Source organism: Vicia villosa, unplaced genomic scaffold (assembly GCF_029867415.1).
Source record: "Vicia villosa cultivar HV-30 ecotype Madison, WI unplaced genomic scaffold, Vvil1.0 ctg.000255F_1_1_2_unsc, whole genome shotgun sequence".
Lineage (NCBI taxonomy): Eukaryota > Viridiplantae > Streptophyta > Magnoliopsida > Fabales > Fabaceae > Vicia > Vicia villosa.
In genome coordinates this window covers 10,274-25,775 of record NW_026705107.1, presented here as the reverse complement: position 1 = coordinate 25,775, position 15,502 = coordinate 10,274, and the positions used below count along the sequence as shown (strand labels likewise).

The window sequence follows — 15,502 nt, the reverse complement described above, 5'->3', positions numbered from 1 at the left end:
CCAAAATATTTAAGATATGCAGGCTGTGTACGATTTCTCTTGGGCTTGGTTGTAGCAAATGTTGGTGCATTTATACCAATATCCGATCTCAACTTATCCTTCCTATCATTTTGTTCTGCCTTGCTGGGTTTATATTAGATTCGTGATGTGTCTGAATATTTCTATTAATGATGTGTATAACAAGTTTCTACATTTTTGTTTCATTTTTCTATTTAGGAGAATATCATGTTCACCATTGAGGTTGTTAGGGTTGTCTATAGGCTCAGAGGTATGAATTGGACATCCCACTTAATGGTCCAACAAAACTTATATCAACTAAGTACACCAAGAGGTGACCCCCGAGTTTGAAAATGAGGGTATGCTTTAGAAATGTAAATATATATTAGAGTTGAAATTTAACGCATCAATAGCAAATTAGCAGTACACCAAAAAAATAAAAAAGAGAGTAAGCTGAAATATAGAATAATCATCTATTTTTTTTCTGAACGTAAACCTTCCTTAAACCTTTATCCACCTTGATTAAAACCAACTTTAGTAGTATTCGCTTAAACCACTGATTTTGTTTTCATAATCAAACCACCAAATAACAGCTCACAACAACAGATCCGGCCCCCACAGTTTTTGTTCAGGTAATCCTTCTTCGATTTAGTTTTCCTTGAGTTTTTGCATCGTTATATTGCAAATACTAAAGTGTTCCTGGATTAAACAGGGTGAAGCACAAGATTTTTTTTATTGCTACTGAAAGATACAAATTTTTGTTCTTCAATGGGATACCGACACTTCTGAGCTTGTTACACGGTATGCATAAGAAGACACATTTTTTTGTTTAGAGTAGTTTTATGTTTTATGATTTATTTTGTACAGATCGATATTATAACTTCTTTTCACAAAATGTTCAGCAATTGTTGATGTAGTTTAGTAGGGCTGAACCGACAATAAACCGTGGAAGAATGTTAATACATTAATGAGGCTATTAATTGTCTCTCTTAATGAATCCATGCGTGTGCGTACGTGCGTGTGTGCGTGCGTGTGCGTGTGCATGCGCGTACCACCAAATAACAGCTCACAACAATAGATCCGGCCGACCCCCGCAGTTTTTGATCAGGTAATCCCTCTTCGATTTAGTTTTCGTTGATTATTTTCATCGTTATTTTTCCCCGGTAACTAACATATCAGATTTTATGTTTGTGGTTTTAAAAGGAAGTATTCTTGTGTTTGAAAGAGGAGAGAAATCAGTATTTTATTCTACTCAGAGAGAAAGAAGGAGAAAAGTGGATCGAAAGCACAGAGAGAGAAGAGAGTTTTATGTTTTTTTTGGATAGTCTCTGTTTTTTTTCAAAATTGTATTGTCATTATTTTGTTGGGTCAGTCTTAGTTATAAACGAAGCAATTCCAAGTATTTGTGTATTTTATTTTGTTGAGCCAGTCTTAGAAATATTGGATCTTTCATTTCTTTTTTTTAGTATCTACACTATTTAATTTTGTTTAGACATTTGTTAATTTATTTTGTTTAAGAAATTTTTAAAAAGATTAAACTGAAAGTTGATATATATAAACGAATAAAAATATATTTGATCCTACTCTATATTATACAAATTTGTTGTGATTTTTCCCGATCCCTCCTCTTCTACCATTATTCTCCATGTTTTTCTATCTAGATTTTTATTTTATTTTTATAAAATTATGTATTATAGCGGGTGCCTAACTCCGTACCGAAAGCTATTTGCGCCGTGTACTTATAGTGAAATGCAGGTCAAAGACGTGGTCATCAATATTGACGAAGACCTTGAAATATCTGAAATTCAAGGGGAGAATTTTCAAACAAGCTTTGTTGAGAGTCCAACTCTAATGCCCAAACATCTCTCAAAGATGAGCATCACTCAAGTGAAATATCTGAAATCACAAGGGAGAAATTTCAAACAAGCTTTGTTGGAGAGTCCAACTCTAATGCTCAATCATCTCTCAAAGATGAGGGTAGATAACTTTGACTCTTCTGTTTTTACAGAATAAAGATTTATGGGAGGTGAGTCTTTGGAAATGGGAAGTCCAGATTCTTTTTCTAGTCTCTAGTAGGTTCTTGTCGCGTTGTATTATTAAGGTTATCATTGTGTTTTGGATTCAAAGAAAATTTCATTTGGAGATCAAGCTTCTTTACTATCTATATGCTTTGAAGAAAACAATTCAAAATTGTTTGTGGTTATTGCTACTTTTAGCATGGTCTTTGTGGTTCCATAATCCACTTCACATGAATTTATTGAAATACTTGGAGAAATCTTTGTTTTGTTCATGTATGGCTCCTACATATGGCTCTTCAAAACCCTAATTGCTAAAATTTTAACCAATCATTTTTACCTCGGCAAAATTGAAGAGGCGGTCGTCAATCACTCATTGATCAATATGCTTTCTGGACCACATATGGTCGAAATTCAAAGGGGTAAAGCACAAGAGGGGGAAAGGTCAAGGAATGAGATTTAATATGGTGGCGGACTAACTTTCAATCTTTTGTATAATCTGAATCCAAAATTTATGTCATTTGAAATGAAGAGCTAGATGAAAACATTTACCTACAGAGCACTTGATTTGGAAGACGACCATTCCGCATTTGTCGCAACTTAAAAGGAGGAAAAAGCAACAACCGAACAAATATTCAAAAATATTGCTTTGTGTAGTTCCAGGTCTATAGACATTAAGGACTTGATGCCTTTCATGATTGAAACTCAGGCTGCTAAAGTTATAAATCACTTTAAAAGAGCATCAGATTCTGGAAAATTACGTCAAACTGCCTTGAAGAACTAGATTCTTAATGTGTTTAGGGCGAGAAGAACACTTATTTTAAAAATACATGACCCCAAATCACCGGTCCCAAAGTTATACAACTTGTTGAACTTCTTAGTTGGCCTTATGATTTTTGTTATATCGATTTTGATTTTGGAAATGGTAACTGCCAAAACACTTGTTGTTATTGGATCACAGTTCATATTGGTTCCATACATATATAACAACACAATGACCACTGGTTTTAAAGGAATAGTTTTTGTTTTCAGAGTACATCCCTATAATGTAGGAGATAGATGTGTATTTGATGATACAGAACTTGTTGTTGAAGAAATAAACTTACTGCATATTGTGTTTATTTCGTTTGAACAACAACTCATAACCATACCCAACAACGAACTTAGGAAGAAAGTCATACTTAATCATAATCACAGTCCTTACTTGGAAGAGCCTCTGCAATTTTATATTGATGTATCAACTCCCGGTTATAAAGTTTTAATGTTGAAACAGAGAATAAAGGATTACGTGGACGGAATGTAAGATCCGTGATATCCTTCACCTACCATAACCAGGTAAAAGTGGTTGTCTGGCCAACTCTGAGGATGAACTTCGTAGGCATGAGAGAAAGAGGCATCAGGAGATCTAGGTTGATAGAAGAGTTAAGGAAGATCTTAAGGGATCTTGATATTTTATACTTGAAGCTTCTAGAGATAAATGACACAACATTTTAGCTGTTGGACATCAACTACAAAGTAGAAGGATGAAGCACTTGTATTTTGGTAATTTACGTAACATCATTTTGTTTTCTAATTTGTTAAATGATCCTATTTTGGAGTTCATATTTTTATGATCATGACAGATCCTGATTGTTTGGTCTGATGCAGGTGAAACCAACTAGAAACAAGAAAAAGAAGCATCAGTCAGTGTGAGAAGTGAGCACATGTTGCTGCAACACGTGTAGATTTCATATTGCAATTAGATTTTAGAGCACTGTAGGCAGGTCTAAAATGGACACTTGCATTAGAATCAAGTTAATCCGTAGGAATTTTCATGTTATTCTTGTTTGTATTTTGTTGACATTGACAAGAATAAAGGCATCTTGCCAAACCATATAAATATTTGATATTAGTTTTGTGATATGTTGTGTAAGTAAAGATACTAATTATTCCAATTAGAGAAGGAATAGGTCTCCAAAGAAGGGGAGAGATTGGAAGTTTTTCTGAATATTTTCTTATCCTTTCCATTACTGCAGTGCATAATTTATAGATACAAAAAAAATAATTGCTTCCTAATTATAATTGTAAAACTACATAATAACTACTGCTGCCTAAAATAGGCTAATAACTGTTACTGCCAAATATTAAATAAACTTATTTATATCTATAATATAATAAATTTAATGGTTGTGGAAAAGTCTAAAATACCCTTATTTGATTTTTTTGTAATAAATATAATATAATAAATTTAATGGTTGTGGAAAAATCTATTATTGATTTAAATATTTTTATATATGAGAAATGGTATTTATGATTAAATATTTTTAATCCAAAAATGGTATACGGGAAAAAATTCTATTATAGATCTTAATATTTTTATATATGAAATAATCAATTATTTATCTAATTTCATTCTTTTTTAACATTTTTATTTAAAATAAGTGATGTATTCAAATTCGCATAACCGAGCAGAACCTGTGCGTATGCACAGGTTTATTACTAGTTTGTCAAAATATTTAAGATATGCAGGTTGTGTATGATTTCTCTTGGGCTTGGTTGTAGCAAATGTTGGTGCATTTATACTAATATCCGATCTCAACTTATCCTTCCTATCATTTTGTTTTGCCTTGGTGGTATATTATCTTGGCTTGTTTTTCAACTATTAATTGTTTACATAATATAAAACTTGTTAGTGAGAAAATTCAATGATGCTGCAGATCAAGAAAATATGAAACCTGTGAGAGTTTCCTATATTAATTTTAGTTGAGATTTGAATTTTTTTATATTTTTATTTAGAGTGAAGACTCATTTTGCTCCCTCACAAATATTACACGAGTCAAATTAGTCCCTCACAAAAAAATGACCCAATTTAATACCTTACAAAATTTAATCTGATCATATTAGTCTTTCTGCTAATATTTATCTCAAATCGATTTTTTCCTACTTCTAAATCGGTTCTTTTGAAATTTTTAAACTGATTTAGAACTTTCTAGGCTATAAGTTAATATAAGATTTATTAAAACACTCTAGAAACACATAGCAACTTTAGACTATTCTAGTTTTCTCTAAACATTGTCATGTATTTATGCTAGAATATTCTAGAAATGTGCATCAATTTCAACAAGAGCTTTACTCAAAAGCTTAAACTGCAGTGGATAGGTTTAGCATTTTTGGTTGGTTGTAAGTCTTGATACTTATTTTTTAAGTCATGTAAAATTATTTAGTTGTTGTTTTTGTTATGTTATGATACAAATATTAAATGATTATAGCTCGAGGTGTTTTGTTTTACTGTTATCATTAATACACGCATCATATGCTTGTATTTAGTTACCATGGACAAAACTTGCATGTCAAGGCTATATTTTCAGCTATTTAGCCTTGATATTTTATACTTATTTTATATTATATTTTAAAATTGTTGAAGACTAACTGTGATTGGAGTTAGTTTAGCTTTACTTTCATAAATATTACTTATGTTATGATTGATATTTATTCAAAATCCTTTGTATGGAAATAAACCAAACTGAAACTAAAACCGAATTGTGGGAAATTCCTAAAAATGATAGTATGCATTAGCAATGAATAGAATTGAAACTGTTCTTTGTCGGTGTTCTATTGTTGCAAACTTGTTATAGCAAGATTTCGTCATACGTCAAACATCTCTCTCGAACCCTAGCATCATGCTTCTCCATCTTCTCACGTCGACTCAAGTATTATGTCCATTGTATTGTAGGTTGTTTACTTGCTTTTCCATTCGATCGACTTGCTTATTATTGGTGATATTTATGGGATTAGACTAGAATTTTCGTTCTTAGTTTGAAATTTTGTGCTTTATGAGTTTATGTTTTGTGCTTTGAATGTTTCTTCTGAAGAAGGGTGATACTGTTATAGACTTATAATTATAACTTATAATGTTATTGAAATATCTAGCTATAGGTTTGAGAGGTAGGTACTACAGTTTATGGGTTTGTAGATGATAAGAATATCACTTGTGATAAAAAATATGAATTCCGTTTGCTGTTGGTTTGCATTGGTTACTATAGTGTAAAATGGAGAATCATGAATATGATTCAAGTTTGACATGTATGACTATGAGTCTATCTATGACATAAAATGGTGAGCCAGTTTTGAAAAGTGAAAAGTTTGTCTACATTTTGAAATAAGAGAAGTAAAGATACATCAAAGTTTCCATGTATGTACAGATGTTTATACCAGAATTCTGTTTTGCAACTATTGTTTAATTAATTTATTGCTTAGTTTTAACCAAGCTGGTGATGTGTCTGATTTAATTGTTTTACTGTTAACATGAATGATATATAGGGACATTTTATATGCATGGTTAATTAACTGAACAGTATTAAAGACTGATAATTATGTCCATATTATATTTTTTTAAAAGCAAGAATCTATTGAAGGGAGCTAAAACTCCAAGAACCAAACAAAAGAAAGGGCAATATAGAACAAAAAGAAAATTACACAACCAAATACACCTATCCTAAGTATAGTACTGGTAAAGGGTTTTTGCTAAACTCATAAAAGTTACAGTTGGATTGTATAATTTTTCCTAAAGCCCATCTCCACACCAAAGCTTTACAGCTCCACACCATATCTGAAACATTCCAAACATTATTATTGAAAATAATATGGTTCCTACACATCCACATGCTCCAAATAATATTGAACTCCAAATCTAACCACTCGGCCATATCCTTCCACACCAATTGAACCACTCGACAATTCATGATCAAATGACTAGATGATTCCAACATATCATTACAGAAGACACAGTTTGAATTGGTGGCAAAATTTAGCATATTCTTATCTAACAACTTCTCTTTAGATGGGATTCTATCCAAAAGGCATCTCCAACCAAAAAATCTAACCTTTAACGGAACTTGCACCTTTCATATCAAAGAAAAAGCTGAGTCATAACGGTTCGGAGGGCCAAGAGGAATGAACCTATTGCATAAAGCGCCGTAACACGAGGAAACGCTGTAAATACCATCACTTGACAGCGTCTAGACGGGGTTGTCCCCCCTTCTGTCAACACAGTAGCAGCATCGGCCAATAACTGTTTCAAACAGTCTGCTTCAGCCGCGAGATAAAAGCCAATCAGAACTCCAAAATCATTCCATAACCAAGAACCATTTCTCCAACCTCTCATTTCCGCAATCGAAGCATCCTGCAAGGCAGAAACATGAAATAACAATGGGACAACATCTTTTAAAACATAATCATCAAGCCAATTTGAATGCCAAAAAGAGGTAGTAAATTCGTTTGAAACCCAGAACTTGCAGTACTTCTCAACAATCTCACTCTGGATATTTTTCCCTAAAGTAGAGATGTCCGCCCACCAAATTGATGAGGATAAACTTTTATCAAGATTACCAATACCGTTGGCTGCTATCAACTTAACATCGTTGTATCGATCCTTCAACATACGGTACCAAAGGGAATTGGTAGCTTGAATAATTTTTCACCGCCTTTTGTACAAAAGAGCCAAATTAAATTCCTCCATTCTCCTAATCCCAAGCCATCCTTTATCAACCGGCAAACAAACTTCATTCCAACCGACCCAATGCGTTTTCCTTTTCTCTTCCGATCCCCCAATAAAAAGTTACTTTGGATTTGATTAGTTTCCTTTATCACCTTCTTAGGGGCTTTGTAAAAGGATAAATTAAAAATCGCCAAACTACTAAGGACCGATTTGATTAGCGCTATCCTCCCACCGAAGCTAACCCATCTACCGTTCCATGAAGACAATCTCCTCCGCATTTTCTCCACCAAAGAACTCCAACAATGAAATTTTCTAGGATTGGATCCAATAGGTATTCCAAGGAAGATAAACTCTTTTGACTCCTTTTTACAACCAAAATAATTCTCTGGAAATTCCATGTGACTATCCTTAATATTAATACGGATTCTCTTACTTTTGTGAAAATTTATAGCTAAACCCGAAACGAGATCAAATCTCTTCAAAACCACTTTTATAGCCCTAATATGATTCCAACTCCCATCTCCTACCAAGAGCATGTCGTCGGAAAATTGGAGAATATCCATAAAACATCTTCCTTTAACATTACAACCTGCATACCCTCCACTATCCACCGCCTTGTTGATTAGAAGTTTTAATCCTTCCACCGCTATAACAAAAAGAAAAGGAGAAATAGGATCTCCTTGACGCAAACCCTTCTCCACCCCAAATTCATAAGTCGGACTACCGTTCACCATTACCGATATCTTACTCGAGAAAATCATTGCCTCGATCCATCTCATCCACCTATCACCGATTCTGAATCTCCTCATCATGTACCTCAAATAATTCCAAGAAGCGTTATCGTATGCCTTTTCAAAATCAACCTTAAACAAAAGGCATTCCTTCCCTTCCTTAGAAGCAAAATCCACCAATTCATTTGCGACTAACACCCGTCCACCATTTGTCTTCCCGGAACGAAGGCATTTTGGCAATTAGAAATAATCGAATCCAAAACCACTTTGATCCTACTAGCCAACAACTTTGAGATAATCTTGTAGAGGCTCCCCACCAAAAAAATCGTTCTATAGTCATCAAGGCCCAACGAGTTTTAATTCAAGTTTATTGTTTCCATATTATTATTATTATCATCATGTTCTGTTTCATTATTAAGCATTGTTGCAGTATGTTTTCATTTGAAATTGTGTTTAGTTAAATTGTCTTGAGTCCAGTATGTGAGGACTGTTAGAACAAGAAATGTTCTGATAAATATTATTAGTTTTGATGATAACATTATGTATGAATTTTGTATAAGACAATGTGGTACTCTAATTATTCACGTTTTCCATTTCAGGAAAAGTATAAAGAGTATGCATAAAATCAGCGCTCAGAAGCACTGACCCATAAGTTCTGGATGGCTTCATCAGAACATGCTCTGTCAGACATCAGAAGATGGTCTTGAATAAATCAAAACATGATCTGGAAAGCATCAGAAGATGGCAGTCAGAAGCAAAGCTCTGAAGCTCTGATGGTATCACGCTCAAAGCACTTCAAAGTCTAAAGACAGAAGTTACATCTACACCAAAGCTGAAGACTCTGATATTCAAATGTTAATCTACAAAGTTTGAGTCCAGAAACAAGTACAAGATTAAAAAGCTATAACACAAAATCTCTTACTGACAAAAGGAACATTAGAAGCTACAAAAGGCAAAGTCAGTAAAAGCAAGTGAAGCATGGCTCGAGGTAGTTGAGAAAATAGTGAAACATTAAATGCAGCGTTGTACTATTCACTAAAAGCATTAAATTCTCCCAATGGTCACTTTTCCTCAGCGCCTATATATAGAAGTTTTGATTCAGAAGCAGCTAACCAACTCTCGTGAAAAAGAACCAAAACATTGTCAAACTGAAATCACACTAAAGCAAAGAAGAACTTCATCTTCAACCTCACAACTTTGTTATATCTTAGTGAGTGTTAAGAACTAGAACTTAAGAGAAATATCACTTGGTGATTACAGCTTTTCAAGAAGAAATCTAAACTCTTGTAATACTTATTTTACATTGTTTGTAAAAGGATTTCCTAGAGTGATCAAGTTGTGATCGGTATATTGTAGAAAACTTAGAGAGAGTTCTAAGTGGATAACCATTGTAATCAAGATTGATTAGTGGATTAAATCCTCAGTTGTGGTAAATCACTCTAAAGGGGTGGACTGAAGTAGTTTGTGTTCAATATTTTTATCTGCCAAGTTTTAAGAAACTCTTATACAATCCCCCCATTTCTAAGTGTTTTTCTATCCTTCAATTGGCATCAGAGCGCCGGTTCTAGGTGCAAGCACTTAATCGTGTTAGATAATAGATTTCAGGGAGAAAAACACAAAATGGTTGAAACAACTACTTCAACTCCTATTGATCAAAACAACAATGGTAACAATAGAAGCAGTAGCTTCAATGGGTACAATAGACCACCAATCTTTGATGGTGAGAACTTTGAGTATTGGAAAGATAGACTCGAAAGTTACTTTCTTTGTCAAGATGGTGACTTATGAGATCTAGTGTTGGATGGTTACACACATCCAGTTTCTGCTCAAGGAGTCAAGCTCACAAGACAAGCCATGAGTGATGACCAAAAGAAAGTGTTCAAGAATCATTACAAGTCAAGAACTATTCTGCTAAATGTTATCTCTCATGCTGAGTATGAGAAGATAACAAACAGAGAAACAACTCATGATATCTTTGAATCTCTAAAGATGACTCGTGAGGGAAATGCTCAAGTAAAGGAGACAAAGGCTCTGGATCTCATCCAAAAATATGAAGCATTTAAGATGGAGGAAGATGAGAACATTGAAGCAATTTTTTTAAGATTCCAGACTTTGACTGTTGGACTGAGATTGCTAGATAAAGGCTACACCAAAGCTGATCATGTAAAGAAGATCATCAAAAGCTTACCCAGAAGATGGGGACGCATGGTAACTGCCTTCAAGATTGTCAAGAATCTGAATGAGGTGTCTCTTGAAGAGCTGATAAGTGCCTTGAGAAGTCACGAGATTTAGTTGGAGGCAAATGAACCTCAGAAGAAAGGTAAGTATATTGCATTGAAATCAAATAATAAAAAATGCATTAACGCTTTTCAGGCTGAAGAAGAAAGATCTGATGAGTCAGAATCTAAAGAAGAAGATGAACTGTCTCTCATATCTAGAAGAGTAAATCAACTCTGGAAAAGCAAACAGAGAAGATTCAAAAGCTTCAACAGACCTGAAAAGGGAGAATCTTCTTATCACAAAAGATCTGGCAAGAAGAAAGTTGTCTGCTATGAATGCAAGGAACCTGGACACTATAAGAATGAATGTCCAAAGCTTCAGAGGGAAAAGCCCAAGAAAAGATTTGAAAAGAAGAAAGGTCTTATGGGTACCTGAGATGACTCAAATTCTTCTGATCAAGATTCAAACTTTGAAGACGAGCAAGCCAACTTGCATTGATGGCAACCATTGACGGGGAATCAAAATCTACATCAGACTCAGACTCTGAAGAGGTATTCTCTGAACTTTCTAGAGAAGAGCCGGTTTCTAGTCTCTCAGAACTTCTAGAAGTCAAGATTCAACTTAGTATCAAATACAAAAATCTCAAAAAGCTTTTTGCATCTGAAACTAAGAGACTTGAAATAGAAAACTCTGAACTGAAATAAAAAGTTTTAAAAATGTCTAAAGATGTTGAATCATCTTCAGTTTCAGAAATGTCTATTCCAAGCACAAAAAATATTGTGAAAGAATATGACTTGAGCTTCAGAAAGTTCTTATCTAGAGGTATATGCAGAATCCAGCTTGCCTTTATGATATATGGTGTGAGTGGAAACAAGAGAATAGGCATAGGCTTTGAGGGAGAAGTCCCATATGAAGTAGATCCTGATGATGAAATGATCATAAAGTATAAACCTCTGCATGAACAGTTTAAATATGGTCATTCTCATGATATAAAGCATACATCTCACTCTAAGAATTTCCACATCTCACACACAAAGAAAAATGTTGTTGCTTATTCTGGGAAACCTTATATGAAATCTCATTTCAAACATAACGTGAGAAAAACTAACCCCAAAGGACCCAAAAGAATGTGGGTACCTAAGGATAAAATTATTCCTGTTGCAGATCTCCTTAACAACTCAAAAGGAAAACATGTCATGGTACCTGGACTCTGGATGCTCACGTCACATGACAGGAAGAAAGTCTATGTTCCAAGATCTGGTACTTAAATCTGCTGGAGAAGTAAAGTTTGGAGGGAATGAGAAGGGAAAAATCATTGGCTCAGGAACCATATGCATTGGTAATTCTCCCTCTATAACTAATGTTCTTTTAGTAGATGGATTAGCTCATAACTTATTGTCCATAAGTCAATTAAGTGATAATGGCTATGACATAATCTTTAATCAAAAGTGTAACACCCCATTTTTAATTATTTAATCTTCGTGTGTTATTTTAATTGTTTGGTCTTGTTAAGGGTGTGTGGTTGAGCGTGTAGGTGTGGAGTCCACAGTGGGACGGGTAGACTGGAAATGTAGGTAGTAATTATGTGATATAAGTAATAATAGTTTTATTTTTATTATTATAATTACTATCATTATTATTATGATTATTATTATTATTAATAGAATAATAGAATGAATATTTAGTGATTTATTAAATAATTATTTAATTAGGGAAGGGTAAGGTTGAAATTAAGTATTAGAGGTCTAAAGGTTAGTATTGGAATAAAAGAGAATTAGAAGTTGAGAAAAGGAAGAGTTACGTAGAAGAGTGAAAAACATCGTAGAAGTGAGAAGAGGAAGAAGAACAAGCTAGAGAGGAAGATCAAGGGAGAACTAGGGCAATTTCAAGAATGAATCTCCGCAGGATTTTCTGAGCAATTTCGAGGTAAGGGGGGTTTCCATGCTATTATTCTTGATATGGGTTTAGGTATAATGATATGATTTGGGGTTTTGGGGATATGTCGTTATGTGATAATTTTGATGATTGTTGATTTATGAATTCTATGTTGTTATGATGATTGTTGTTGGAATGATAATTGGTTGTAATTGTTGTTATGAGATTGTATGATTATGAAGTGTATGATGTAAATGTGTTGTTGTTGCATATTCGCGTGTCAGAGTCGGAATGAAATTACGAACAATTTTGAAAAGGGATTTTGTTCTTGAAATTGCTAGAACTGAAATGTTAGGGTTTGGATTTGGATTCAAAACTTTTGTGCTAGAAATCATGTTTTAAGGTTCCTAATTGTTGATACATGATAGATATAGGTTTCTATGTATTTAATTTGTATTATAGTGATGTTTAGATGAGATTTTGAGGGGATTTGAGTGGGAACCCGAGAGCTGTTCGCAGGAAAAATGCAGGACTTTTATAAAACTTCAAAAATTCATGACTTGAGTTTTGGGTGTCTGTTTGACTCACCGTTTGAACCTGGAGAAACCTAATACAGTTTACTTTCTTGTAAAAATAGTTTCAAGTCCTATAATTAAATTTAAATAGGGTCTAATGTGCTGTTAAGGTGTTAGTATAAAATGTCAGTGTCGGGTTTCTTGAAAAACTTTGAAAAATCATAACCTGTGTTCCGTGTGTCCGTTTGACGAGTCGTTTGAAGTGTCGTGAGATATTTATTTTGAGAAATGAGTGATGTGAGATATTTTTACTGTGGAAAATTTTGAGAAAACGTTAAATTATTTCTTGAGAATTAAACCAGTAGTCCACTTTATGTTAATGATGTTGTGAGGTCAAATGATGGAATTATGATGATGTTTTATTGATGTTGATATGTTGTTCATGATGATGTGATGATGATGCTTTAAATATGTGTGTGGTTAAATATGCAATACATTCTATGTGAATTATATTTTGATGTTGTGTTATTAAATTGCTGTTGTGCTGGCTGTTAAAGGCTGCCATTGTGTGCATGCTGATGTAGTTGATGTGTTATGTTGTGATAATGTGCGTTTGAGTGGTATATGCGGTGTAAGCGAATTATATTGAATAATTATATGTTGTGTGTTGTCTTAGAACAATAGTGGTAATTCTTTGTGAATTACGGTAAGCGTATGGCTTACGAGTGATCAGGAGGATCGTGTGATATGCATGTTGTTATTTGTGATTATGCATATTGTATAGTTTGTGCATTTGCATAACATATCATTGAGACTGCTAGGTGAAAAATTTATGGTAGATGCCTAGTAGGTCCGGACTCAATTGTGGAGTCGTGGTGGAGATAATTTGTTGCTCAATGGAGTGTATGGGAATTATCCGGATTCTATTAGGAATTGGGTTCGATTGAATGAACCATGAATTGGTGCGGTCATGAAATAGGGATCGTACTTGACCATGAAACAGGGGTCATGGGTGTGATCATGAAATAGGGGTCACACTGGACCATGAAAAAGGGGTCGAGAGTTCCGACGGGAACTGTGGTCATGAACCACGATGTTTTGGTTCCACATGCATTCTGTCAAGTCATTGAGTCACAATGCATTGTCATTATTATTATTATATGTTTGTTGAGTTGTGATTGGAAGGGACATGTGTGTCGTGATATGTGCATTATGGAGTTGCATAAATGAATGGATCTGTGATGACTTGTTTATGATATTGTGAATGATGCGTTAATTTATATTGTGACGAATGTTTGTGTAAATGAAGTTTGTATATGCAGTGTGATGTTATGTGAACATAAACCTCGACCTGTGAATTATGTTATTATATTTGTTCCTATATCTTTTATAATGGTATGTGGGTACTCACCCTTTCTGCTGATATTTCCCCTACCATGGGAAATGGGCAGGTACTCAAGAATAACAGTGGAAGTCCAGGATAGCTTTATGGAAGTCTTCTGTGTTTTTAGTTCGAGTCGCTCTGATACGTAAAATGGGATGTTTTTGGGGATTATTTTATTTGTTATTTTTAATTGAATTTTGTTACGTATCTTTTTTTTATTCAAATATTTGAGGACCACGATTTTATGTGGAGTTTTGGAATAAGTTGACAAATGTGCCGTGATTATTTTTAAATAAAATAATATTTTCGCTGTTTTTATTGATTAATGAGAAATGAATAGATGAAGTAATTGAGACTTCATATTCTGTTTGGTTTGAAATGATGTGACATTCCACTTGTGTTTGTGAACTCTGATAAATTTTTATTATTTTACCGTATTTTTATAAAATGGAAAAGTGGGGTGTTACAAGTGGTATCAGAGCAGGCAGGGACGGATTTACATGTATCAAATTGGGGGCAGGTGCCCCCACTTAATATAATTTGTTTAGTAAATAATCAATAATTTTATATTATTAATATCATTAGTTATTAATCATTTCCCCTATTAAATTAGATATCCTGTTTTGGAAATTCTGTATTGTTTTGCAATCCTTAATTGTTTTGGTTCAACAAAATATTAAATATTATTTATAAATTTGATAACAAGTTTGATCGTAGTAATTTCAAAAAAAATATTTAAATTATCTTATCTGCCATTCTTATTTATTTATTTATTCAAACAAACAAATAATTATAAATAATTTTAAAATTTTTGTAACTTCTATTATTTTTATCCATATAGATAAGAATCATAAGGATAGAAAAAATAATAATGATCATAAATTTATTTTTATATAAATCTATAGTAAACAAAACTTGTCCCTACTAATTAGAATTTCTGGATCCGTCCCTGAGAGCAGGTCGGTCTGTCCGGCCAATGTTGTCTAATGTTGATTGTCCCTTAGTAATTGACATGTGTGTGAAACACTGTCGGTACTTGTTTGTTAGTTCTAGTCGTTGTTTGTAGGTGTTGGTTTGAAATAAGTGGAGTTCATTGCTCAGTGGAGTGTATGCGAATTATCCAGATTCTATTAGGAATTGGGTTCGATTGAATGAACCATGAATTGGTGTGGTCATGAAAAAGGGATCGTACTTGACCATGAAATTGGGGGTCGTGGGTGTGATCATGAAATAGGGGTCACACAGGACCATGAAAAAGGGGTCGAGAGTTCCGACGAGAACTGTGGTCA

At 33.8% G+C, this 15,502-nt stretch overlaps 1 protein-coding gene across 1 annotated transcript; it reads right to left on the bottom strand.

The window, feature by feature from the left end:
* Positions 1-6,481: 6,481 nt before the first annotated feature.
* On the bottom strand, positions 6,482-8,222 carry LOC131626023 (uncharacterized). The gene is made up of 4 exons (XM_058896842.1): positions 7,731-8,222; positions 7,276-7,422; positions 6,994-7,173; positions 6,482-6,892 (listed from the first exon to the last, which is right to left on the bottom strand). The coding sequence occupies exons 1-4, from the start codon at positions 8,220-8,222 to the stop codon at positions 6,482-6,484; spliced, it is 1,230 nt and encodes a 409-aa protein (XP_058752825.1).
* Between the last annotated feature and the right edge of the window lie 7,280 nt (positions 8,223-15,502).